Raw genomic sequence first — 27,256 nt, 5'->3', positions numbered from 1 at the left:
GGGCCTGTTCCGAGCTTAGTCTGGCCAGGCAGGGGGGGTGTCATGGCTCAGATGGCTAAGGCACCATACCATAAATCCGGGGACCCGGGTTCGATTCCAACCCGAGGTCATTTCCCGATCCCTCCCCGTCTCTCTCTCCCACTCATTTCCTGTCTCTCTACACTGTCCTATCTATAAAAAAAAAAAGAGGGAAAAAAAAGTCTGGCCAGGCAGGCTATCTACAGCATTTCCAAGCTCCCGAAAAATCGGGAACCGATCAACTTTGAGCATCTCCAACGGCCCTGGGTAGAGACGTGTTCAAGGCAGTGACGTAGTAGAACTGCGACCGGAAGCCATAGATTGTTTACAGAATCTATGCCGGAAGCGCTTCATTCACATCACGAACATGGAGCAGCGGCAAGCCTTTGACACAGCGGTAGATGCTGTATTGAAAGCATTCAACGGGAAGTTCAGGGTGTCCCCCCCCCATTAAAAATGCTTCTGACGCCCCTGCTTGTATTTATATGTTTTATTTATATTGATGTGATGAGTTTAAATTCGCTTTATCAATTAATAAAGTAGAAGTACCTCGTGTGTAGTGGGCGGGGCTTTGATGGGCAGCTGTAATGAAGTACCTCGTGTGTAGTGGGCGGGGCTTTGATGGGCAGCTGTAATGAAGTAGCTCGTGTGCAGTGGGCGGGGCTTTGATGGGCAGCCCCTTCTTCCTCTTATATAAAATCCGCTGAACAGTAATGCTGCTTCGAGGATTTCGTGTGTTTAATTTCATCAGACCACTTCATACTGCACTCACTGTAAACATGCCCATCAAGGTAAGAAGCTCCTTTAGTGTTTGTGGCGTTTCCTCACGCACTTCCGGTTAGTCTACGGTTTTATTTTTATCATTTCCAGCGCGCGCTGTGTGTAGCGGCTATGCTAACTGACTGAGTTACGTTACATTTCTTTTCTTGTCATAAATAATCTTTCTCTATTTGCAGCAGTTAAAATCGTGTTTATTCAGAGTGTTGGTGTGACCAGGATGAAGCAGCATTAATCAAACCTTCTTAACGGAGTCGTGACGTTGCGAACTTGGCGTTGTTGTTTTTTTTTTTCCCCCTCAAATGTTTTGCTTTTAGCTTCCACAAGCACACCATAATGTTTATGTACAGATCCTCGGGGGTTGTGAACCTTTTAAAAATCATCTTGCATGCGCTATTTGGATTTTTTTTCTCCTTGTTTGTAAAACGCATTATACCCAAAATCAAAACTTGAAGGGATTGCATGGTCAATTTGAACCACGCATGCGCACTTGATGTTACCCAAAATTAAAACTTCTTCAGTGACTATGCAACTCCAAGTTTTAAAAATGTAAAACTTGAAGACTTGCAGTCACTTTGAACCGCGCATGCGCACTTGATGCTACCTAAAATCAAAACTCGGAGTTGCACGGTCACTTTGAACTGCGCATGCGCACTTGATGCTACACAAAATTAAAACTTGAAGTTGCACAGTCATGCGCACTTGATATTACCCAGAATCAAAACTCGAAGGCAGGCCCGCCGACAGGGGGGGACAAACGGGTATGTTGTCCCGGGCCCAGGAATGGGGAGGGCCCAGAACTGGGCTCTAAATGTGTTGATTTGGGGGAGAAATGTGCTATATTTGCATTCAATAAATGATTTCTAGATCTTTTGCCTTTATTGTCTTTGAAAAAGGTGTCAAGAACCCCCTACCACCCCAATGCAAAAATGGTTTGGTCTGACTCTTTGATCAAGGGGAAAAAAACGACATCGTTCAATCATAGCGCTTCGACAATCAGCGTGCGTGCCATTTGCCAACATGCACAAGTCAGGAGCACAGAAAAGAGAGGAAGAAACCAAGGGACTCAGGGGCTCACTGCATAAATATTTTTAAAAAAAGATTCAGATGATGCAGCAGGTACTAGCAAAGGCAGTGGGGCAGCTGAGCCAGACACAACCAACTTTTTCCAGCCCCGTAAAGTAACCCCAACCAAGGCACGCGTGGCACGCAATTCATGTTACAAACGAGGGGAGAGCAAGTCACACTGAACACCATATCAAACGCACAGGGCATTGAATCATTTCATAACCACAACGGCTTAATAACATTGTGTTTCATATATCTGATTGAAGCTAAGAATATTCACATTAGCCCGCAATCATATCCCGCCGTTTCTCGAGCGGTGTGTTCTTCTCTGCTTTTCACACTGGACAGTACGCACGCACAGTATACTATGTTCGCCCCCAGCCCTGCCCGAAATCCCCCGTCCATCGCTGCTCCTTCAAGAGCACCCCAATCGTGTGATTATAGTAGACTATCCACGAGTTTAGGAAGGCATTGCGGGGGCTGTCGCATGCAGGCTTGGGGCGTAACGGAATACATTTAATGGCGTTTGGTTAAAGGATACAAAATAACAGTAACCGCTTATTCCGTTACAGTACGGGGGGAGGGAAGATTCAGTGAAATGGTTTTTGAATACCTGTCATTTAAGGGTTGGAGTGAGTAGAGACTGGGATAAGAGAGGTGGGTGGGTGTGTGTGTGTGTGGGGGTTGGCCCGGGGGGCTGTTGGGGGCCCCCCATTCAGAGCATTTTGTCCCGGGCCCAGCCAAAGCTGTCAGCGGCCCTGCTTGAAGGAGTCGCACGGTCACTTGGAACTGCGCATGCGCACTTGATGTTACCCAAAATTAAAACTCAAAGGAGTCGCACAGTCACTTTGAACTGCGCGTGCGCACTTGACGTTACCCAAAATTAACACTCGAAGGAGTCGCACGGTCACTTTGAACCGCGCATGCGCACTTGATGTGTCTGAAACGGCTGATATCCAGTCCTCCACTTGTCCCCAATTCAGACTGGTGTCATTATTTTTGTACCCCAAAGACATCTTTAACTGTAAAATACGGTACTGTGTAAAAATCACAAATGCAAAGAAATGCTCTGCAGCAAAGATGCATTCACAAATAATGAAATTAAATGTTTGTAGGTTAAACAAAATACTATAAAGTGTAATAAACTGTAATAAATTGTTAATAAATAAGTGTCTCATAAATAAATAATAGTTAATACATTTTGCGCTGGAAAACAAACGTTTCGACTCTAAAATGTTTTCGTACTGACTCGATAATGTAGAAGTCATAAAATAAAAATCTATAACCAAATTTGTACTTAATAGGGTGCCGAAGGCTTTTGCACAGTACTGCAAATCCCACAAACCCCCTCAGTACAAATGCATCTCATAAAAACATTTAACATTACAGTAATCTCTTTTTATTGGAGCCATCGAGGTAGGTCTGAATTGACTGTTTATAGCCCTGCATGTGTTTTAGAGTTATTGAGGTTTGGATTAAACCATTTTAGATTAAAGTGGTGATAATAAATAATGCCTCCTTTGTTTGTGATTTCCTCCACTGTAACTATCCAGGGTGTTCAAAAATTCAGGGACTAATGGGATTATATTGAACAGATATATATCGACCGAAATATATTTGAGCAAAATCCATAAAATAACTTTATTTGCTAGATATGTGATCACACACGAGGAATCTGACTCCGGTTTCACTTGGCTCTCTTAGTACAAACAGATAAGGCGTAAACAAAAACAAAAAGCTGTGTACATGTAGAAAGGTAAATATATGTATAGACAGCATAGTGCAAGGATGAATTAGTAAATATAAATATACAGTGCACACAGAATGACGGTATGAGTGTGCAGATATTTCACAGTTGATGTTACTGATATTTGAGTCCGGTTTTAGCTGTTCATCACTGAGACAGCCTGAGGGGGGAAAAACTGTTCTTGTGTCAGGTTGTTTTTGCGTACAGTGTTCTGTAGCGTCTCCCAGAGGAGAGAAGTTTAAACAGTTTGTGACCAGGGTGTGATGGGTCCGCAGAGATGCCCGTTTCCTGACTCTGGACAGATACAGGTCTTGGATGGAGGGCAGGCTGACACCAATAATTTTCTCTGCAGACCTTATTGTCCGTTGCAGTCTGTTCTCGTCCTGTTTGGTGACCGATCCAAACCAAACAGTGACGGAAGAGCAGAGAACAGACTGAATGATGGCAGATTAGAATCGTCAGCAGCTCCTTAGACAGGTTGAGCTTCCTGAGCTGGTGCAGAAAGTACAACCTCTGCTGGGCCTTTTTGATGATGGTGACTGTTGGTCTCCCACTTCAGGTCCCGGGAGATTGTGGAACCCAGAAACTTGAAGGTTTCAACAGCAGTCACAATGGTGACGGTGATGCGCGGCAGGGTGGGGGGGCTCCTCCTAAAGTCCACCATCTTCTCCACAGTTTTGAGCGTGTTCAGCTCCAGATTGTTCTGACCGCACCAACAGACCAGCCGTTCAACCTCCCGTCTGTATGCAGACTCGTCACCGTCTTGGATGAGGCCGATGACCATTGTGTCGTCTGCAAGTTTCAGGAGTTTAACAGACGGGTCTCTTGAGGTGCAGTGACCGGAGTGTGTAGCTTGTAATTGTGAACATGTAGAACTTGTTTGTAAATAATACCTATACAATTAAGTATAGGTAGCTTTACTCTTATTGGTTCCTGACTTTCAGAACCATCGTTTTAAAGTCTTTTGTTGCAACCTTGTTACGTGTCGTATCGTGGTAATGCAGAAACATTTTGTCATTGTATTCACGTATACAGACTGGATTAATTAATTCATTCATTCATTCATCTTTCATAATTGCTTTATTCCAGCCAGGGTCTCGAGAGATAAGAGGTGGCATCAGTAGAAGCTGAGCCGCTGACCCATTGTACCACCTTCATCCATATATAGATTGGATGGCAATATAAATCTACTTAACTTTAATACTACGTGCACTGAATATATTCGAGCTGACCTTCATCCTATTAAACCGGATTGATTACCAAGCTGAATTCAGTTGAACTGTTTGTTTTAGGTTAAGGAAATGGTGAAATGGACAGTACAGGGGTATTTCAGGGAGCAGGATTGATAGCGGCGCTCCATAGGCATGGAGTGTGGCTACGTAAAGAAACCCATCGAGTTGTTTTCTGATGGTTTTGGTCCTGTGCGTGCCTGCCACCACAGGAAACCCAACAACTAATTTAAGTAGAGTGGTAATCGGGACAGTATAGCAGTGAGTAACTTGTCGCTGTTGTCACCTGATGTTTTGTACAACATAAGGAAACGGTATTGGTATAGTAACTCTAACGGCAGAGGTGGACAAAGTGCCCAACTTTATTACTTACAGTGGTGCTTGAAAGTTTGTGAACCCTTTAGAATTTTCTATATTTCTGCATAAATATGACCTAAAACATCATCAGATTTTCACACAAGTCCTAAAAGTAGATAAAGAGAACCCAGTTAAACAAATGAGACAAAAATATTATACCTGGTCATTTATTTATTGAGGAAAATGATCCAATATTACATATCTGTGAGTGGCAAAAGTATTCTGCTGTCAACTGATCGAGTTCAAATAATGCTGTGGAGAAATCGGTGAACTTGATTTTATAGTCTATGGACGTGACGTGACCCTAGTGATTACTGATGGGCCGTCTCAGTGTCACATGCGGGAAAAAAAATGTTAAAGGGGTACCAAATATAATATATACAGTTGCTGATGTGACAAAGTAACGTATTCTTAAATATTCTATCAAATGTATATACTAGAAAACAACAAAATATCTTGGTAATTGTAAATATAATAGTCGGTACGCTAAACGGCACAAGAGTCGCCATTTTTAAAAGACCGTGACGTCAGCCCTACCCACTGCACTAAGAGAGAAGCGTGTAATCATGGCGTCGGGTGCATCAAGCGAAAGCGACAGCTCTGTCGAATCATACGAAGAGATCCCGCAAGACACACTGCAAGCAGGCTATGGCTTAGAAGGGTACCAGTTTGAACCTAGGAGAGGTACTCTCGACTCCGGTGATGACGAAAGAAGAGAAGAAAGCTCGAACTCGCTTGGTGTTTTTCAGCGGAAACGAGTGAAAAGACACGTCTGGAGGATCGTTATGCTTTCCATCGATCCTGTTATTACATCCGAAAGCAACACACTGTGGCATTGTGTAGCCGATCACTTACAATTCATCCTACTTTCCGATTCACACGTGCTATTCCCAACCTCAATGAGCCAACACAACTGGGCACATACATACGTCATGAGTGTTACGCAGAGAAAATGAACGTGCATTCTGATTGGATAAAATTAATATCATGGCGGGCTGTTCAAACTGCAGAAATAGTTTGCTCGAGCTACTTTCAAAACACTATAACTTTCCAACCTTAGAGCAAAAAACTTTTGTAAGTCTTGAATAAGGTTCGTTAATGTGTGTTTTATTGTTATATTTACTCTATATATTGCCCTCTGTTCCCCTTTAAAGAAAAGAGAAAAATCCACTTTCAAAGCTGCTTCATAGTAATGAGGACCTTGATAGAAATGTAGTGGAGTGAAAAGGATGATATACTAAGTAACTTTAAAAACGCACAATGGAATTCAACACGATATCACTTTAGATCCATACATATATTTGAAATTTATGATATTGTATGTAATGCACACACATCTTGAAACATCGATAAAGGACATTTATTGTCAAACTCAAGAATTAATTCACAATAAAAAAAAAATTCAAAGTGACAGTTGGTCCATGTTCGGACCGTCATGCTGGAGATTCTGGGTCTGTGTCGTCCAGGGGTCTCAGCAGCAGTGACTGAGGGTGTCGGGAATCTGTCACGGAGGTGAGCTAGCCTGATGTGCTGATCCTGAACTGGCGTCGTGACTCGAGGCTGACCAGGGCGTGGACGATCCCTGGTGCTCCCTGTCTGTCTGTAACGCTGACTCAAACGGGAAATGGTCGAATGATGAACACCGAAGTGCCGGGCGACCTCTGTCTGTGTACTTCCGGCACGCAACATCCCGATGGCCTGTTCACGTTGATTTTGGCTTAGGCGTGGCATCTTCAATAATGACAATTTTCTAGAGATGCACCGATACCACATTTGTGAAAACCGATACGAGTATGAGTACTATCATTTCAGTACTTGCCGATACCGATACTGTTGATGTTATTAAAATATAATTTTTCAAAAATTGCAGCATTTGAATATTTAATAGGCCTACTTTATCTATTTCCCGTGAATGTTGTTTTCTAACTGGAGTGATCATGCACACAGGTTCACACTGACAATCTCCGCTGCTCCAGAAGCGCAGAGTAGCCTTGAGTCCACGTCACACAGCCAGACAGCGCCTCTTCACGGTAGCGCTTATCTTTTGCAACATTGTTACAATAATGTTGCAAAACCTAAGCGCTGCTGCGCTAGGCCTACATAACAATGTTGCAAAAGAAGCGCTACCGTGAAATGAAGAGGCGCTGTCTGCTGGCAGTGTAACGTGGACTACAAGGCTATCTGCGCTTCCGTGTGCAACCTCTCTCGATTGTCGTGCAACATTCACTCCCAGAAAACTACACAAAGAATTAAATATTTAGCTGCTGCAATTTCTGAAAAAGGCTGCTATTTATTTGGATTAGATTACAATGTCCAACTTTCGAAGTCAAGAAAGACTTGCACTCTTGCAACATGTAAGACCGATTGTTGATGAAGGGAGGAGAGAGCAGTGAGTTACCACATGCAGCGTGATCATTTCACTCCGCTGGTCACTTACCCCCTCTATCATCGGCCTTCCACAACATCGCGGTCTTGGTTGACTTAAGGGTTGTTCTGGTGGTGCGCTTAAACTACTCCAATTACATTTAGCAACAAGACAAGGGCGTGAAAGGGAGGAGCAGTGACCATCGCAACATCAGAGAGCGCACAAGATAACAGTGGCGGCCGGCGACGATGTATTATTTAATTTCCATCGCCAGTAATGCAGACTAAAATATGCCCCCCCCCCCCTCCTCTCATGTGCATGTGCGCACATCCTGCTGTGTGCTGCAGGAGAGTTGAATGCCTCGAGCACGCTCTTGTTCAGCCGCAGAACTTGTTAGGCAGACGTTGTTGCTGTCCATTCGCAACATCGCGTCCCGTGCTCGTGGAGCTCCATACCTGTAGATGGGACGTCAGTTTCCTTGGTCTTAGCGTTGCCCTCAACTGAAACAAGTTGGAAAACTCAATCAGCCATTTCTTAAAGCTCTCTCTCTCTCACTCTTCACTCTTAAACTCTCCCGGTTGGACTCGTACTTAAAAACTCTGCCGGTTGGATTCACCTATACAAAAATCCGATTTTCATTTGTTTGTTAGTGAGTAGCCTGTCCTACAAAACCCTTACCTAGGCGAATAGCCAACATTAAAAAAGGACAACGTTGGGGATCTTGGCGTAGGCCTATCTGCGTATGGCAGCGAAAGGGAGTGGAGTGTGGAGAGATGTTTAAAATGACAGTGTTGGGGAAAGATGTTGTGACGGCACTGTTTCATGACTACGCAAACACATCTTTGTCATGGAAAAATGGGTTGTTGTCGAACAATTTTTTTATCTTCTGACGAAATTAGCCTACGCTCAGTGCTTGAGACTTACAATTTTTTTCCTGGGAGAGGCTTTTTTTCCTCGAACGGATGCTGGCAAAAGGTGCTTCACGGAACACTATCGGCGCATGGTATAGCCTATCATATTATGCTCAAGCCTGAGCTCAACAATGCTTCAGTTTTTTTTTTTTTTTTTCTCTCTCTCAAATGGAACAAAAAGCGCTGCGGGGAACATTGGTATCGGCGCATGGGATCGGCACTGGTATCGGTTCATGGGATCGGCAACTGTTTGACAAGTACGAGTATGAGTATATTAGTGGAGTATCGGGGCCGATGCCAGTATCGGTATCGGTGCATGCTTACAATTTTCCCATCATTTCCCCCGGGTATTTATAGGCAAGATTGTGTGTGGCATTACACGCAAGAGGAAGACTTCCTTTTGAGCCTGGTTCCTGTAAATCCCCCCCCCCATATCCAGATTTCCAGTGTATGCAAAATTTGTTTGAAAATTAAAGCCTGTCCATGTCATTGACTACCCGAGTCATATTGTACGTTATTGAGTACAACTCCCTTAAATTCTGATTTGAGCACAGATTTGGAACTTATTCGGGCGGAACGAAGTTATTTTTCCATTGTGATATATTTCTTTTCTTCTTGAGATAAACTCAGCACGAATTCAGCAAGTTTTATCAATGTGCGTTTTTAAAGTTACTTAGTGTATTTTTGTCTTTCAAATGTAGTGAAGTTAGTCATAAGTTTCCAAAAAAAAATACTTAAGTACAGTACTCAAGTAAATGTACTTCATTACTGTCCACCTCTGTTTAATGGTAAAGAAATACAACGAAAGGCTGGCTATGATGGAAGAAAATTCTACAACCCAGAAACCGATGGGAGCTCTGCTTTTAGGCAGTGCCTAAATCTATATATTACACTAATGTACATCATTCTTTCCAAGGTTGGACAGAGTTTGCCAGCTGTGGAGGTCCAGGAAGGAGAACCAGGAAATAAAGTTTCCATCGCTCAACTCTTCAAAGGCAAAAAGGGGATACTGTTTGGCGTGCCAGGAGCTTTTACTCCTGGATGCTCCAAGGTAGCTTGCACACATACGATACCCTATCCAGGACCATACAGTTCATGTTTGACGTTGTGGTGTTCTGTTGCAAACAATCCAGTTACTCTGCCGATTTGGTTGTGTTGTATTTGCTGCTCAAAATCACATGCGTTTATGATCATAATTAATGGACTGTGTGGCTTAGACGCATCTCCCAGGATTCGTGGCTGATGCTGAAAAGCTGAGGAGCAGTGGTATTCAGGAGGTGGCCTGCGTCTCTGTGAACGACGTGTTTGTCATGGCCGCGTGGGGAAAGGAACATGGCACAGATGGCAAGGTGAGCGGGGAACCCATGTCACAAACCACTGATTTGCTACAGTTGTAGTTAAGTAATGATTTGTCATCGTATGGCATTACACGGAAGAGGAAGACTTCCTTTTGAGCCTGGTTCCTGTAAACCCAACACTCTACCCCACCCCACCCCCATATCCAGATTTCCAGGTGCTTTGTGATGGTGTCTTGTTTTAAAGCACTATACAAACTTAAATTGAATCGAATCTGATTTGCACAATTTAACGTTCCATCAACTGCTGAGCATCACGGAGGCCGTCATTGCGTATCCCAGCCCGAGAAGCCATTTATCAGGACACGCTTGGCTGCTTTGATCGGAGTAGAACAGCGTTAGAAACCTGATCTGTAGCCACGTTGAAAGATGTTTAACAGGTTAGTCAGTGTGTTTGTTCAAGTAGAAAATGGCCTTTGTCCTTGTCCTCATGTGCAGGCTTTTGGAAATTGACTTCCTTGTGAATTCCCCAAGCAGCACTGTGATTTTTATAAGTGGTTTAAGAAGAGGAAATTGAGGGCCCACCTTAAAGATGTTTAGCAATGTGACTGACGTCAGTTTAACTGCTGTTTCGCCATGTCATCTTGTGTAAGTTTTTAGACATTGTTTCCATGCAAATTCCTGTTTCTCAGGATTAACCAGGACGTACAGCACCTGTCAAAAGAGCTCGAATGCATCAAGAAGGCAAGAAACTCATCCGCTAATTACTTTTTGACAAAGCACAGCTGTTAATTGAAAAGCATTCCGGGTGACGACCTCGTGAAGCTGGTTAAGATAATGCCGATGGTGTGCTTACATTACATTACATTGCGTCATCCATGTAAACGGTAGTTATGCTGACGAATCTAAAATATGAAGCGTTTTTAACCCTTTGATGCGAAACATGGGTCAAAAGTGACCCGGCTGAGTTTTTAATCTTCTATATCTTTGCAATAAATTAAAGTGCTGATGACACGTTTTTGACATCTTTGGCGATGTTTTATAACATAAAAAGTAATTCCCGATGATCCATATATTAATTCACGAAGGCGCCTATTTTACAAGTTATGATAAACGCGGCTATTTGGGCAAATTTGACGGGGCTGCAGCACCCAGGAGACGAAAGAGGAGGAGGGGCTATATGACGTCAGCGAAAGAACCTTCCTCCTAACTTACCAGTTTGTTGTTGATGCGACAGGTTCAGTTTGTCATTATTAGTATTATTATTATACATTATTTTATATATATATATATATTAGTTATTATGCCTTCGCGTTGTGTTGCCGGCTTTTGCTCCAAAACCCACAAGGATGGGGTAAGTTTTTATTCAAGTTTCCCAGAGATCCCGAGCTGCATGCGAAGTGGGTGAAGCAAGTCAGGCGCACTCGTGACAAGTGGGAGCCCTCACCAACATCCGTCCTGTGCTCTGAACACTTCGATTTGGGTTGTTTTGACACCCTTCCCAGCTTAAAAGAATCTCCTGGGTGTTCAGTTCATCACAAACGTGTGTTACTACCATCAGCAGTGCCTACACAGTGTTGCCAGATTGGGAGGTTTCCCGCCCAGTTGAGCGGTTTCAAGTGCATTTTGGTGGGTTTTGAACATATTTTGAGCTGGAAAACGTCAGCAGTATCTGGCAACAGATACTGCTGACGTTTTCCAGCTCAAAATATGTTCAAAACCCACCAAAATGCACTTGAAACCGTCCAACTAGGCGGGATTCCTCCCAATCTGGCAACACTGCCAGTATTCCGTAGGGGGTCTACTAGTAGCTATGCCGGATCCAAAGACCGTCCTCCTGTCAGAACATGTGTTGTGAAACGACATAAGATAAAGGTACGTAGAGCTATGGACCCTTTTCACGTGACGTCACGACAAACGCGGCCGCCATTTTGGACGTGTACTACCAGTAGTTTACCACAGCCAGCATTGAGGAACGGCAGCAAAGAAAGTGTTTATTTTCAGCAAGACTTCCACTATATTGTTGTGCACCTGGATGTAGTAACCATCAACAAACAAGGCAAGGGTTATCATTTTATTGGATCCCGGTAGATGCTGACCGACGGAGAAGACGGATAGCGGCATACCAACGCTTGTGTAGTGACCACTTTGTTGGAGGTAAGACGAATAAAATTAGCCAGAAAAGGCATTACATTGCTGTTAACATTCCATTCTAGTTTACTGTAATTATGATCTGGCAGCTATTTACACCGGATCCAGTGTAAATAGCCGCCGGAGCCAACGTCCGAGGTTCTGGCACGCGCTCGCTTGCGGCCCGGCCGGCGGACGTGGAGCCGGCGCTCGCGGCCCGGCCGGAGCCGGCGGCCGCGCGCGCGCAGCGCTCGCTCGCGGCCCGGCCGGACCTTGGCTCCAGCAGCTATTTACACTGGATCCGGTGTAAATAGCTGCCAGATCATAATTACAGTAAACTAGTAAATACAGTTTTCTGCATCTCGCTCCTTTTTTTTTTTTTTTTTTTTTAAAAAAGATATTTTTTTGGGCTTTTTGCATCTTTATTGGATAGGACAGTGCAGAGACAGGAAATGAGCGGGAGAGAGAGAGACGGGAAGGGATCGGGAAATGACCTCGGGCCGGAATCGAACCCGGGTCGCCCGCATTCATGGTATGGCGCCTTAACCACCTGAGCCACGACGCCCCCATCTCGCTCCTTTTTCTTTTATGTTTGTCGCCTTCCTCGCATTCAAACCGATTTGAGCCGAAGTCCACTACATGTCCAAAATGGCGGTCGCGTTTACGAAGGTCACGTGACTGAAAAGGGTCCATAGATTCTACATGATAATCATAAATGTAATCATAAAGTCGGCGTGATATCAGTCGTGTATTTGCTTGTGAAAGCTTGCGGGTTTCATGTAACTGCCGCCTAGCAACGAGCGGCAAAGGGTAAAGAGGGTAGGCTATCATAGATTCTATTCGGAAGAGATCAACACAATTCTAGACTCCCAGAAGAGGAAGAGCTAGCACTAGAGATTTCACCGGCGTTTTCATGCGCCATTTCCATTGAGTAGAACCAGAGTAGAACAGCCAGTGAACCGCAGCGTGTTCTTCCGCTGACGTCACAACATGGCCGCGAGCCACGGACCCAGTTTTCTTGCGCTGTGCAATTAAAAGTTGGATATTTGCGTAACAACAGCTTCTTTTCACGTAATTATAACAGAAATCTAACATGTTTGCCATGTTGTATAGTTTATTTAAGAAATTGCATAGAGACATGTTCGTGTCATCAGCCCTTTAATTCCATCATTCAGTATTCAAGGTATTCCTCAATTAACTTGTTTTTGATCATCATACATCCTTTTTATTTTTTCCTTTCTTACTTTTTGAATAAAACCCCTTTTTGTATCACTACCCTTCTAAGGCACAACATGGGTCAAAAACGACCTGCATTCATTTTCCAGGTTATTTCATGTATGGCTGAGTGTTTCTATGATATACTTTTGAAATAAATTCGTTTTGTCATTTACTTTTCCAAATATGCAGTAAATATCTTGTTTTTGTTTAGCACAAATCATTTTTATTTTTCCTTTCTTAAGTTACGAACAAGCACAGCTTTTGTAATTCTACATCAAGTTTACACACATGGGTCAGAACCGACCCGCATGCATTTACTCCAGCGTTTGGTGGGAACTGTGAATTGTGCTTGTGTCAGACATTTCACAGCTCAGCACGGCGCCCTTTGCCCATCTAATACATGGAAGGAATGTTTTTCAATTGTTCGAACATTACCTTAGAAAAAAATTGTTTAGGTTCCCTTGAGAGTGAGTAGATTACTTGTCAAAGTCACAAGTAATTACTATTAGCTACCGAGCTGTTGACATATTCTACTTTAGTTAGCTAATTTTATTGTAGTTGGCTTAGCTAACAACATAGTTAACTAGACCGGACAATTCCCCGGGGGAAATTGTGAGAGGATGCAGTGCGCGAAGCAATTCGGTCACGCATGTTCGCTGGCCGTGAATGTGTGACCCGCAATGACGTTTCAATGCAATGATTATGTGTGTGCTTGAGACAGCAGCCGTCATGAAGAAGAGCTATTCAACAGTATAACCAAAGTGACTACAGGCGGAAATTAGCATGTACTGCTATAACCTGGGACAGACATCTGTCCTTACCACAAGGATAATGTTTAATTTGTGCACTGTCCCTTTTAAAAATAAAATAAACTCTAAACTCTAAGAAGAGTGTTTGTAGTTTGAATGTACGAACAGAAGTGTTCCTAATAAAGTGGGCGGCTAAGGTAAGGCCTGTCAGCTGCCCTCCTCTCAGTTTCTCAGAGCAGCGGATGTTTGAAAAAGTGCTTTTTTTTTTTCCCAATTAATTCCATAGAAATGAATGGGTTTTTTTTGGGACAAGTGTGACTACTACTTTTGAGAAAATTATGTCTGTAGTGTGAAATTTGTGGCTGAAAACAGTTTAAGTTTGAAATTTTGAGCATGATTTGTGTATGTGCTTGAGACAGCTTTTCCCTCTGCCCCGTCACTGGCCCCAATTGGCATGGTGACGGGCCTGAACAGGAGAGTTAAGACACACACACAAGATTATGTCAGGTGTCTGCTGTGATTTGCAAAGAGTAGGCCTCGAACAATCACAAATAACTCGACAACGAAAGCAGCTATTCACAAAATTCTTTCACAGTGAGCGCTAGAAGGGTCTCCTGAATAAAATGATGTATTTTTTTGTTTGTATTGTTAAAAATGAGGACGCTACAGGGAGTTAAAAACGAGTGACTTTTCAGCAACGTTTATACTGGGAGTCAATGAGGCCGCTCACCTGTGCTCTCCTCACTTTGAGGCTTGTCATTCAAAAACCGTAAATCCTATCGTTTAGGTAGACACATTGTGTGAATCAGGACAAGTTTTCCTACTACTTTTGAGAAAATCATGTCTGTAGAGTGAAATTTGTGGCTGAAAACACGGTTTAAGCGAGAAAGTTTGAGCTTTTTTTTTAACCACTCTCCACTCTAAGCTTAACGACCCTCACTGGTGTGTAACGCAATAGACACCCATTCAAAAGCCGGATTTTCTCCCAGAAACCACATGGCGTTTGAACCGGGCCTGATCCGAAAGTGTAAAACCTAGCAGAAAAGTTGAATGCCAGATCCACAGAGGAGAAGTTTTCCTACGTTTTAGAGTTTGAATCATGTCTCTAGGTGAAAGCATGCCAGAGCAGCGGATGTTTGAAAAACGTTGAAAAAGTGCTTTTTTTTCAATTAATTCCATAGAAATGAATGGGGTTTTTTGGGGCGATTTTTTCGCGACTACGTCGCGAAAAAATCGTATTCTATAGAGAAAAGTAATAGCATAGCGAGTCCGATCGAGCCGCACGTTTTGATATATTGTTTGTCTGTGTGCGACGTACGGTTATTGAGTTATTCGAAATCAAAATTTGCATAGGAGGAAGAAGAAGAAGAAGAAGAAATACGTAGAAGAACAATAGTTGCAGTGCTTTGCACTGCAACCTATGGGCTCCCCTAGGGGAGCCCATAGGTTGCTGTGCTGCAGCACTGCATCCTAATAAATAAATAACTGGCCCCATTCACTGCTAAAGTAATTACTTGAAACAAATTATTGTTATAGTATTAAGACATTTAATTTTAAATCACACTTGGATGACTCATGTCTAGTAATATTAAAAAGTATTTTTGTTCATAAAGTAGGAAAGAAAAAATAAAATTAATGATTTCTGGTAATTAAAAACAAGATATTTAAAGAATACTTGGAATATTCAATCATAAAATAAATTGATTTCAAAAGATGGAGCAAAGAAAAACTCAGTCAGCATGAAATAACCTGGAAAACGAATGCGGGTCATTTTTGACCCATGTTGTGCATCAAAGGGTTACGCCTTTTTGGCTCCCCTAGCCGTAGGCCAGGCCGGATGAGCTTATGCGATGATTATGACGACGTGCGATCCGTCCACAATTTGCAAAAATCGCTTCTCTTCCTACAGGAGTGATCAGATTTCAATCAAACACGCATACAATGGTCCCCAGGTTGGTTTGTATAAAAGTTGTCAAGATGATGGCGCCACCGGTCATATTTAACATTTAATGGGTGTTTGAAAATTTCAGGTCACTTGTGACACCAAACGCTACTCTTCGTAAACCGTTAGGATGTTTTCACTGCAACTCACCCAGAAGACTCTAAAGACATAGTCCAACTAGAGTTGTCCACCAGGTGGCGCCACCTATACAGGGGTCATGTGCAATTTCACAAAAGTCACTACTCCTACAGGATTGATCGAATTTCAAACTTGCACGCAACAGTGGCTGGTATGAGCTGCAGCCTCATTGAGGCTTTTTTTTTTTTTGCCATGTAATTCCACGTGTTATTTCATAGCTTGTTTCCAGTATTGTTCTGCAATGGTCAAAATACAGAAACCTATGAATGAGTAGGTGTGTCCAAACTTTCGACTGGCACTGTAGGTTTCGTTTCACCATTTCAAGTAACTAATGTAAAAGTGATTTGTAATTATAGTAAACGTAAGGTTAGCAGTGGGACACGTAAAATCATCTCCAAGTTTGTGCAAAGATGTAAAGGATGACAGTGTCATGATTACCCAGTAATTTAAACTGTAATGTATACAAAGTTGATTTATTATGAATTTCCGTCCCCAATTAAACATGCGACATCATCAGACTTTCTCTGGCTGTCGGCAAGGAGGCCTAGAATCCCCCGGTATCTTCAACATCTTCCTTGACTTCGTTCTGAGGTGTGTTCTAGACCGGGTTTATTGAGAAATATCTGAGCCCGGTGTGCTCAAGTACGAAATTCCTTTTACTTGTACAAGCAGAAGTCAACGATGGTCGCATCCTTGCAAGAGAGAGACTCTCCTCATCCAAGTTAGTTATGCAGATGATCTTGTCCTCTGTAAAAGCGTTTCTGAAATGGAGAATATGCCATGAGAAGTTTACCAGGTTTGGACTAATAATATCTGCATCCAAAACAATGTGTTTAATGTTCCTCTAGAGAACGCGGCGTTGAGCTCCTTTGTTAAAATGAGAGACGCCTATAGAGATCTTGCAGTCACGTGACCGGAAAGTACACAGCCGCCATCTTGTCGGTCAACAGCACAGCTGAATACTGCTGCACTCGTGTACAGAATGGATCAATTTCAACCGACTGACTACACGGCTCATTTTTCTAATGAACAGATAACTAGATGTATGTCTAAAATAAACGATCTACAGATTAGTGACCCTTATGGCTTTCCGGACGGAGTTCTCACGACCGTGTCAGTGGATATTGAACTGCCAGAGGTGGAATACCCGGACGTGTATAATTACCTCATTAACTTTCCCTCGCTGTTCAGTGGTGAAGCACTGCGTGCTTATAAATCTCTGGGCAGTTATCTTTACAGAAATTCAGGATTTGTCAGCGACTCAGATGTGGCATCTTGTAAACAAGAAAATGATCCTCACTGGATGGGTAAGTCACTTAAGTATTACTAGTACTGCACTGACCAGCCGATTAGAGAATAGAATAAGGTAGTTCCAAATCGTCCGTCTTGTTTACCTGGCGTTGGAGAGGTAGAGGCTTAGCAGTGGAGATTTGAGTGGCTGTTTTCTGAGCTTAGTCAACTCTGACTCGCTTTTGCTTCCTCTCCCGGCGCCGCCTCCTTAGCTTTGCTTCCAATAACAATCCACGGAGACCCCGCTGTTCTCGCTATCTCGTCCGGAATGTTTTTTTTTTTTTCCTCGTCTGGAATGTTGTGCATGCGATGGAAATCGCTACAAACCGTCATTTTCTGCTGGAAACCAATGTCCAGTAAGTCCATACGGTTGTAGTGGATATTGAAGTCCGGTACAGACGAACAACACGCAAAAATACACACAAAAAACATAAACATGCACAAGTAGGGAGAGCTTGCAGCCGTTGTAGTAGAATTGTATATAGTAGGTCTTTCCAGAAGAAAAGGTAGAAGGCGGAAATGTGGCGTTTGACCGACAAGATGGCGTCTGTCACAATCTGGATCGGCTGTGACGTCACATGCAAGTGCTCCATTGAGAATGTTATCAGTTTCACCCATCTCGGTCATACTATATCAAACGAGGAAGGCCATTCAGCATTCATGGTCCAGCGCACTGCTTCAGCTCATAAAAAGTGGAACAAGTTAAAAACTGTACTCGCAGACCGTCGGGTAAAGTTTCTAACTGCTCGTGTTTTGCAGTCACTTCATCTACAGTACTCAGGCATGTTACAGTACCTTAATGCCTTGCAGCTAGCGAAGTTGGAATCCACAAACGGATGAATTTTCTCAGAAAACTTGTCCGCGGTGGCTTCGAGCACGTTAATCCTCCAAACAAAAAGACCAAGAGGTAGCAGTAGAATCCCAGCTGTAGAGGAGGATGTCGTCTACTGGCGCTACAAATACAACACCAATGATGTACTCTTCCTCACCTGGTCCTCATCAAGCCGTACTTTCTAATTCCATGCTGCAAAAATACTGTTCCATTCTAATAAGCCGTACACTTGTAACATCTGGACAATCTATGAGAAATGAACTGGACTTGCCCCAGTCCAACTCCAGAAGGAGATGCAGAACAAACCGAGGTTCCTGCCCTTATTGGATGAGATCCTGGGCACCCAACCTGCTGTAGCAGCAGATGGGGAACCAAAAACATGATTGGGAGAATTTGAACAGTGAGGGGTGATTTAACCCTTTCTACAATTTTGTGAAGGCATGTCTGTGAGGATGGTGTCTGTAAGCGAATGATGAAAAACACCACATGGGAATAAATGGAAAGAATTTTCATTAATTAGGCGTGAGGTTTCCTTTCTTGGTTGGCACAAGGTAACGTAATGCACACACAGCTTCAGTAGAGCTTATTAAATATTAAGTTTTGACATTTGAAACCTTTCCATTTCATTACAGGTGCGAATGCTGGCAGATCCCACAGGAGCCTTCACTGAGGTAAGGTTTGTTTTTGATGCACCTACCATTCTTAGCAATAATGCACGTGAAAGGAAATTGTATGGAAATCCCAATGCAAACATGTCTCACCACAACCTGCCTGAGCCATGCGCTGTGGTTTGCAACGTCAAGCCCTGCTTCCTGTTTTGAAGTGTGACCGACAGACTCCGTTCTTCTTTTGCAGGCAGTGGATCTCTATCAGGACAATGATGACCTTTTGAAGGTACTTGGTAACAAGAGATCCAAGAGGTAAAAAAAAAATTTTTTTTTCCTTTTAAATAAAAGGATGGACAGAATATTTGTGCTTGTGTAATACTACAGGGAGCCTTATCCTTTTCCAGGCAACATAAGATACCTGTAGCTTCACTTAAGCCATTTTTCACCCTGCTAAATAATTTGGAAGGCCATTATTTTAAAACGTTGCCTTCCTGATGTTCTCCTAAACTAAACTAGCAAAGTTGCCAAGTAGGGAATTGTCACAGCTTAAAAAGTTCGTTGGCGGTTAAATAGCTTTCAGAAACCTGTGTAGTCTTGTCGACTAAATAACACGCCCTAGAAAATGAGTAACTTGGGTTTAACGCAAACCTACAACCTTTGCATGGCCTAGAATAGATTTTACAGCTCTGAAAGAGAGAAAACGAACAGCACCCAGGATCTTCTGTTTACTAGACAGCCCTTTAAAGGGGAACAGAGGGCGATTATATAGAGTAAATATAACAACATACATTAACGAACCTTATTCAAGACTTACAAAAGTTTTGTTCTAAGGTTGGAAAGTTAGTGTTTTGAAAGTAGCTCGAGCAAACTATTTCCGCAGTTTGAACAGCCTGCCATGATATTAATTTTATCCAATCAGAATGCACGTTCATTTTCTCTGCGTAACACTCATGACGTATGTATGTGCCCAGTTGTGTTGGCTCATTGAGGTTGGGAATAGCACGTGTGAACGGGAAAGTAGGATGAATTGTAAGTGATCGGCTACACAATGCCACAGTGTGTCGCTTTCGGGTGTAATAACAGGACCCATGGAAAGCATAACGATCCTCCAGACGTGTCTTTTCACTCGTTTCCGAGCTTTCTTCTCTTCTTTCGTCATCACCGGAGTCGAGAGTACCTCTCCTAGGTTCAAACTGGTACCCTTCTAAGCCATAGCCTGCTTGCAGTGTCTCTTGCGGGATCTCTTCGTATGATTCGACAGAGCTGTCGCTTGATGCGCCCGACGCCATGATTACACGCTGATGTGTAGGGTATGGCTGACGTCATGGTCTTTTAAAAATGGCGACTCTTGTGCCATACCGACTATTATATTTACAATTACCAAGATATTTCGTTGTTTTCTAGTATATAAATTTGATAGAATACGTTACTTTGTCACATCAGCAACTGTATATATATTATATTATATTTGGTACCCCTTTAACCAACACGGTTCCAGTGATTCCCTCGGCTTTCGGTATTTATGATCACATCCATTATGGTTTCTGATTTGAAATCAAGCCGTTTTGGTTCTTTCTATTAAATTGGAATGGAAAAATGAGTATTGAACATGCAACATGACTGCATAAAACAAAAGGTTTCACATTATGCAAATGCAGAAAGCACCAGTTTGAGGAAAATGGGGGAAGTTTGTCATGTTAGGAGCAGTGTCTATCAACCGGCTTGATGTGCAATTTGAATTTAAGCAAGTAATGGAAACGTGGATATCAAAAAAGCTCTTACTCCGGATGAGGTGGCTTTTCAGATCCTGATAAAATTAGAAAGGACCCCCCCCCCCCCCCCCCCCCCAATTTGCTTAAGTCACATGACAAGCAAAGCAAATGAAACATTATTGCTGGAAGAAAAACCTAGTTTTAATAATCACTCACTGAATTTTTTTTTTTTTTAAAAGTCACTTTTGTGTGAAGCTGCAATGGAATTAACAGCATCATTAAAACAAGTTTTGGATGACTGACCACAAAGATGCATGTTCTCCAGCCCTTTTGATTATTACCTGGTTCTTAGATTTGGCACTTTTTTTTAAGATAACATTTTGTAAAATTGCCATGTCTTGTGTAGATACGCAATGGTTGTTGAGGACGGTGTGGTGAAGAAGCTCAACGTGGAACCCGATGGTACCGGTCTCAGCTGCAGCTTGGCCTCCAACATACTCTAACTGTACCAGCTTCTACATTCTTACTGTGACTGATGGCAGTGTAAGCACAGCAGTAATTCAAGGTGTTATACAGTTCAGTAAGACATCAACGCACAATGTGAACTTCATGTATTAAGCTGAAATGCTGCACAATACTGTCACTTATCTACACAATAAAACAACTTTTGCATTCTTGATGACTATAAAACATGACTGACTCAAAGTTTAATCAAAATCAAAACAACATTCATAAAGTTTACAACAGAAGAAAATGTATATTCTACATTTCTGTACAGAATAAGTAGCTGGTAAATATTGTAGAGAACACCGTAAAACAATGAAACTTAATCAACAATAATTACATCAGCTACAAACACAAATCCAAGCAGTAGGCTACAGCTCAGACAAAATATGATCAATTAAAAAAAAAAAAAAATTTTTTTCACTTTATGAAAGCGACATCTGGGATCTTCCCCTGGGCCTAAAAACAGAAAACACTGCTTAGACAAGTGAACAGGTCATTATAGTAGTTTTGCAACTAAAACATGTGCACAGTATGAAATGACTGATTTACCTTCAACTCTGTGAAAATCTGACCGGCCCGTTCAAAATTCCAATCATTGTCTTGCAGGCACCTGGGGGGTAAATGAAGGTTAACTCCCATACAGGCTTTAAAATATAGTACATTATTGGCACCTCTCATGAAACGGAGCAGAACCAAAATGATATAGAGACCTGCTTTATGCATCACAATATTTGTTAAAGTGCATATCACGGGTAAATTCAGGAGCAAGATCAATGTAATTCTCCATTAGTTGCATAAAACAATACCAGAAAAATTCAGTTGAAATCAAGCCGTTTGAGAAAATGACCTGGTGGTTTTTCTGCAAGTTTCTTCAATGTAATTATCACAATGGTTAACATTTTAGTACTCAGTTTTCCAAAGACCGGACAACGAGAGAGAAATGGGAGTGCTTGGTCTACACAGGCTGTGCACTGAAACCATGCAAAGCTTGCACTTCCGCAGGTAACAGGTGCGTTTTATTTTTTTCTGCTGTAGACAGATGGCCTTGTGCAAAATTACCCTTCTGGATGAATGTGTAAAGGGATATACTTTAATATTTTTAAAAAATAAAACACCCCACACCTAGCCTAGTAAACTAGACCCACCCGCCTAGCGGCCAAAAATATTTTGGTCTAGCCTCGCACCATATAAACAAACACCCTGGGCATCAAATCGTGCCCGCCAATCACAACGCAAGGTTTTTGTTTGGATTCTTTGGGCGGGCTTTTGCAGGAGTGACGACAAGGCTGCGCGACGCTGGAGAAAGCACAACAGGAAAGATGGCTACGGCTAGTGAACAGCGCACGTTTGACTCCGCTTTGGAATCAGTTTTAGAAGAATTAGACTTGGAGTTTTCGTTGAAACATGAGCAGGAAGAGGCTCTCCACTCATTCCTTTTCAAGAAGGACGTTTTCGCTGTTTTGCCGACCGGCTATGGCAAAAGTCTGATCTACCCGCTGGCTCCGCTCGTAGCCAAAAGGATGGGGCTAGTTTGTGCAGTACGAAGAATTAATAAACAGCTTTGAAACATTACTTTTTGATTGTTTCTTATTTTCCCGTTATTTTAAATTTAAGGGAAATTATTTCACCAAACACCACTAAATAAAAACTCTCAAAAACAGTTTAAGCAAACCCTTGAAAAAAATGTATATGTTAAGTATGTGGTACAGACTCCAAACTTGTGGTCATTATCTCCAAACTTCTTAATATCTAGAACCTGTTTGTTAATTAATACGCATTTTGAAAAATTATTTATTTCAAGGCCTCCCCCACTGCTTTCTGTCGCTCTGACTACATCACAGTCACTGTTGCGCTGATTGGTCAGAGCGTTGGCCTATACGCACAGAGACAGTTTGAAAGACAGCGGTTTGTTCCTCCTACACCCTTCAGAAATGTCTACGGATCGAGGCCAGACTAAACATTCACATTTAGTCTGGCTTGCCAGGCTACCCCACACCATGAAATTGGTCCAGAATATGCCCTTTAAGTGATTTCTTAATCATGCAATTTTTGTTTCAAAAACAGTTCCAGATAGATCTCGGGCCGTCCCTCCAAATTATCACTTAATTTCAGGTTATAACTATTTGGATTGACGTATCAATTTAACACAAAATGAATTGAGAATCTTAAATCTGTTCATTTATATCTAATGACTGATAATCAGATAAACAAGACACCTTTGCTGTGTCTGGAATCGCTTGTTCACTACTCCATCGCTACGTTATTACCATCGCACAATTAAAACAATAAATACATATTATACTGAGCGCATTTCCCAGATTAATAAAATACAAAAGTGCTTTGTACTGCATCTTTCAGTTCTTTTAAATCAAATTTGAGGTTTTTGATCAATTCCTCGCTCTGCATTGTAACTTTTATCCATCTAATTCCGTTTTAGAGTTTCTATTCTCTTACTATTTTTAATTGGACTTGAATGTCCGTTCACCCAGCACTTCTTTTCATGATGCATTGTGGGATATTTGGAGTCTGCTATATAGGGTGTAATAATTCTCACTACAAAATGGTGACCTCACTCTATAAAGGAGTAGTGAGTGATTTCAGACACAGGAATCGTGTGTAACTTATTAAACTGATGTGTAAATAATTTCACAAGCTGGAACTCTGATACTTAAAAAGTTGTGTACAATTAAGCAAATAAAGCCTGCATGAAGCTACACCAGTGCGTTTCAACATCGCAAGCTTGACCAAAAAAAAAAAAAGAGAATCAGAACTAAAGGTAATGAGGAGTGAAGAGACTCTCACGTACAAGTTGGAGGAAAAAAGTAACGAGAACTAGGAAGTGATTTGAGGCAGAAAAGCATGGAACTCAGAGACATTTGAATTTGCGATGATCTCGAAAAGGTGGTCAACGTCAAAAACATCACACCCCTGTTCCATCGTGCCAGCTGTCCCTTTTGTGGCTCTGGTTTAGAGCCAGAATAACCCAACCAAAAAAAAATTCTGCATCCAGACGTTTTATACAGAACACGAGGTGGAATAAAAGCGTACGGTTCCTGCCCTGAACAGGCTGTGTAAAAAGGACTCGTGTTAGCATTTGTAGGCTTGCAATACGCAAAGCGAGACGGCAAAACACTGCATTCCTACATCCATCTGTATGTCTGAGGTCCTTATCTACCTGCTTCAGACAAACAGGTTCTGGGACAATATGTACAGATCAGGGATGCAAAACGGCGCACCTTTTGGCTGATGCCGCCTTTTTCACGGCTGAATCGGGCAGATCCGATTTTTTTTTTTTTAGGGGGGGCGTTGGAGTGTCTGATTATAATTTCATCAAAGTAAATTCTGTATATAAGCAAATGCCGTTACAGTCCATGAAACATAGGAAGTATGAGAAGAAAACAGTAAATCAGAAAGCGGCGCACGTTTGCGCCGCTTTCTGATTTACTGTTTTCTTCTCATACTTATACTTCCTGTGTTTCATGGACTGTAACAGCATTTGCTTATTTAGTAATTTTAATACAGAATTTACTTTGAAATCATAATCAGACACTCCAACGCCCCCTCTTAAAAAAAAAAAAAATCGGATCTGCGCGATTCAGCTGTGAAAAAGGCGGCATCAGCCAAAAGGTGCGCCGTTTGCATCCCTGACAGATTTAGATCCTTATTGAATGTCGACTGTACGGTGTAGTGTGGTGCGAAGCTTCTAACTCTTACTTCTGAGACCACTCCAGATTCATGCCTGACTGCTGGGAGAACGCAGAGAGCATTTCCTGTTGGGTGGCAGACAGCGTGGGCACAGGGCTGCTGGAAGGGGTCGGGGCCGGTGCAACAAACGCCCGCCGAATCTCCTCCGTCGTAGCGTTTCGGACAAACATTTCATCGTTCACAATGCACATGCTGAGGACACAAATCAAAGCATCGTATCAGCACAAGGTAGCTCTGTCCTCCAAATCATTCAAAAGATTCAAGAGAAGAACCTTACGTTCCATTTCCAGGGGACACAGCAATAAACACGCGAGAGAAAGCTCTATATGAGTCACGAGAGTTGCCATCCACTGAAGGAGAGAAAAACGTGTGAGCTGCATTTTGCAACAGAATTACTGGTGACACAATTTCTGAATTAAAAAATAAAATAAAATCACATCTGTACCTTCTTTAAACACTCCACTGACTGTGAATGCCAGTAACGTGTTCTGAGAAAAGGAAGAAGAGACAGTTAAACGTTGGTTAAGTGACTTAAACGCAAACTTTCTGTCGCATGGTAAATTTCACTCACAGTGTAGATGTTGACATCGACATTAAACGAGGCAATGTCATGCTGGGTCTTGGGTAGCTCGTTCAGAAAGGCGACCACGTTTAACCGTGTGTGCTTCAGCAAGCGAAACCTTGTAGCTGAAGGACCAGAACAATAAAATATTAAAAGATGGAATGATTAAATAGACATGGATTAATCATCAAGTCAGATTTTTCCACTGTCAACAGAGGAAAAGAGAAAAATAATAATAATAATAATCCTGCCATACAGTAATAATCGAGTTACTAAGCAACTAAAGAAAACAAAAAGTCTTACTGGAATCTTTCACTCTCTTGATGTTACGATTGTCCTTCTGGTACTCTCCCAAACTGCTTCTACAAGACCAATGAAACGAAATGATTAAAAAAAGATCTAGTTTTAGCTACACTCAGCCACTTTACCAAATAAACCCGCCATATACAGGCACGCCAATGTAAAATTACTGACTCAGATTGTTCGCCACACGTCGTACTGATTTGGCCGGAGGTAATCACAGCCATGCTGATCTCCAGTACAACAGCGCGACTACAGTCCAGATGCTGCTGAAAGATATTTATCTAAACGTTCGCTGTTGACCAGGTACACTACCGTTCAAAAGTTTGGGGTCACCCAGACAATTTTGTGTTTTCCATGAAAAGTCACACTTTTATTTACCACCATAAGTTGTAAAATGAATAGAAAATATAGTCAAGACATTTTTCTGGCCATTTTGAGCATTTAATCGACCCCACAAATGTGATGCTCCAGAAACTCAATCTGCTCAAAGGAAGGTCAGTTTTATAGCTTCTCTAAAGAGCTCAACTGTTTTCAGCTGTGCTAACATGATTGTACAAGGGTTTTCTAATCATCCATTAGCCTTCTGAGGCAATGAGCAAACACATTGTACCATTAGAACACTGGAGTGAGAGTTGCTGGAAATGGGCCTCTATACACCTATGGAGATATTGCACCAAAAACCAGCTAGAATAGTTGTTTACCACATTAGCAATGTATAGAGTGGATTTCTGATTAGTTTAAAGTGATCTTCATTGAAAAGAACAGTGCTTTTCTTTCAAAAATAAGGACATTTCAAAGTGACCCCAAACTTTTGAACAGTAGTGTACTTGGGTGCTGGATCATTTTCTTCACACAAGTATGGTGGTGGTGGTGGTGGCGGCGGCATCCTTAGTGAGTGGTTTTTATAAGCAGTCCACTAAACCAAAAATTCTCACATCAAATTCAACCCTGTGGTAACACACTGACGCAAAGCTGACCAAAAAGGATGTGACTAATAAAGTGACCAGAGAAAAACGCAATATGTAAAAATTTTCCAGCAATGCTGCCATTTCAGATTCACTCAGAGAGGCACTGGAGCTTTCCAACTGAAAAACAGTCCAAAGAAGCACTTTTGATTTCAGCCGGGGGGGGGATTAAATCGACAAAATTCATGACCGCGATAAACTTCATTTAAAAAAAAAAAAAGCTTGGATTTCATTAAATGTTTCATTTCATAGACTAGCTGCACAGATAAATTGCTCTTTCTGTTCCAGTGTGTCCTTCATTTTTGTCCAAGATTTGTAACCTGCTGCATGAGTAAGGCCAAGTTTACATTAGACCGTATCTGTCTCGTTTTCTTCGCGGATGCACTGTCCGTTTACATTAAAACGCCTGGAAACGGGAATCCGCCAGCGTCCACGTATTCAATCCAGATCGTGTCAGCTCCGGTGCTGTGTAAACATTGAGGATATGCGGATACGCTGTGCTGAGCTCTAGCTGGCGTCGTCATTGGACAACGTCACTGTGACATCCACCTTCCTGATTCGCTGGCGTTGGTCATGTGACACGACTGCTGAAAAACGGCGCGGACTTCCGCCTTGTATCACCTTTCATTAAAGAGTATAAAAGTATGAAAATACTGCAAATACTGATGCAAATACTGCCCATTGTGTAGTTATGATTGTCTTTAGGCTTGCCATCCTTCCACTTGCAAGTGGTAAGTGACTTGCGCACAGCGGCTCAGTCCCGAATCACTGCTCGTGCACTTCACTCGCGCGCTCTGTGAGCTGTGCAGGGCCGGAGTGCGCACCCTC

The 27,256-nt window shown here is 42.3% G+C and overlaps 2 protein-coding genes across 2 annotated transcripts in view; one reads left to right on the top strand and one right to left on the bottom strand.

The window, feature by feature from the left end:
• The first annotated feature begins 683 nt into the window (after positions 1 to 683).
• On the top strand, positions 684 to 21,076 carry prdx5 (peroxiredoxin 5). Its single transcript, XM_060936342.1, has 6 exons — positions 684 to 809; positions 9,389 to 9,523; positions 9,690 to 9,821; positions 18,699 to 18,737; positions 18,922 to 18,986; positions 20,793 to 21,076. Exons 1-6 carry the CDS (start codon positions 732 to 734, stop codon positions 20,887 to 20,889), a joined length of 546 nt encoding a protein of 181 aa, XP_060792325.1. The 5' UTR covers positions 684 to 731; the 3' UTR covers positions 20,890 to 21,076.
• The window catches only part of nxf1b (nuclear RNA export factor 1b), a 42,576-nt gene continuing 35,889 nt past the window's right edge, over positions 20,570 to 27,256 (bottom strand). The window contains exons 15-21 of the mRNA XM_060936341.1: positions 25,464 to 25,522; positions 25,170 to 25,285; positions 25,044 to 25,086; positions 24,876 to 24,948; positions 24,608 to 24,790; positions 21,443 to 21,503; positions 20,570 to 21,349 (exon numbers count right to left, since the gene is read on the bottom strand). Coding sequence (XP_060792324.1) covers positions 21,311 to 21,349; positions 21,443 to 21,503; positions 24,608 to 24,790; positions 24,876 to 24,948; positions 25,044 to 25,086; positions 25,170 to 25,285; positions 25,464 to 25,522 — 574 coding nt within the window. The 3' untranslated portion in view covers positions 20,570 to 21,310. The remainder of the gene's footprint in view (positions 21,350 to 21,442; positions 21,504 to 24,607; positions 24,791 to 24,875; positions 24,949 to 25,043; positions 25,087 to 25,169; positions 25,286 to 25,463; positions 25,523 to 27,256) is intronic.

This window comes from Neoarius graeffei, chromosome 12 (assembly GCF_027579695.1).
Source record: "Neoarius graeffei isolate fNeoGra1 chromosome 12, fNeoGra1.pri, whole genome shotgun sequence".
Taxonomy (NCBI): domain Eukaryota; kingdom Metazoa; phylum Chordata; class Actinopteri; order Siluriformes; family Ariidae; genus Neoarius; species Neoarius graeffei.
This window is presented reverse-complemented; position numbering and strand designations above follow the sequence as displayed.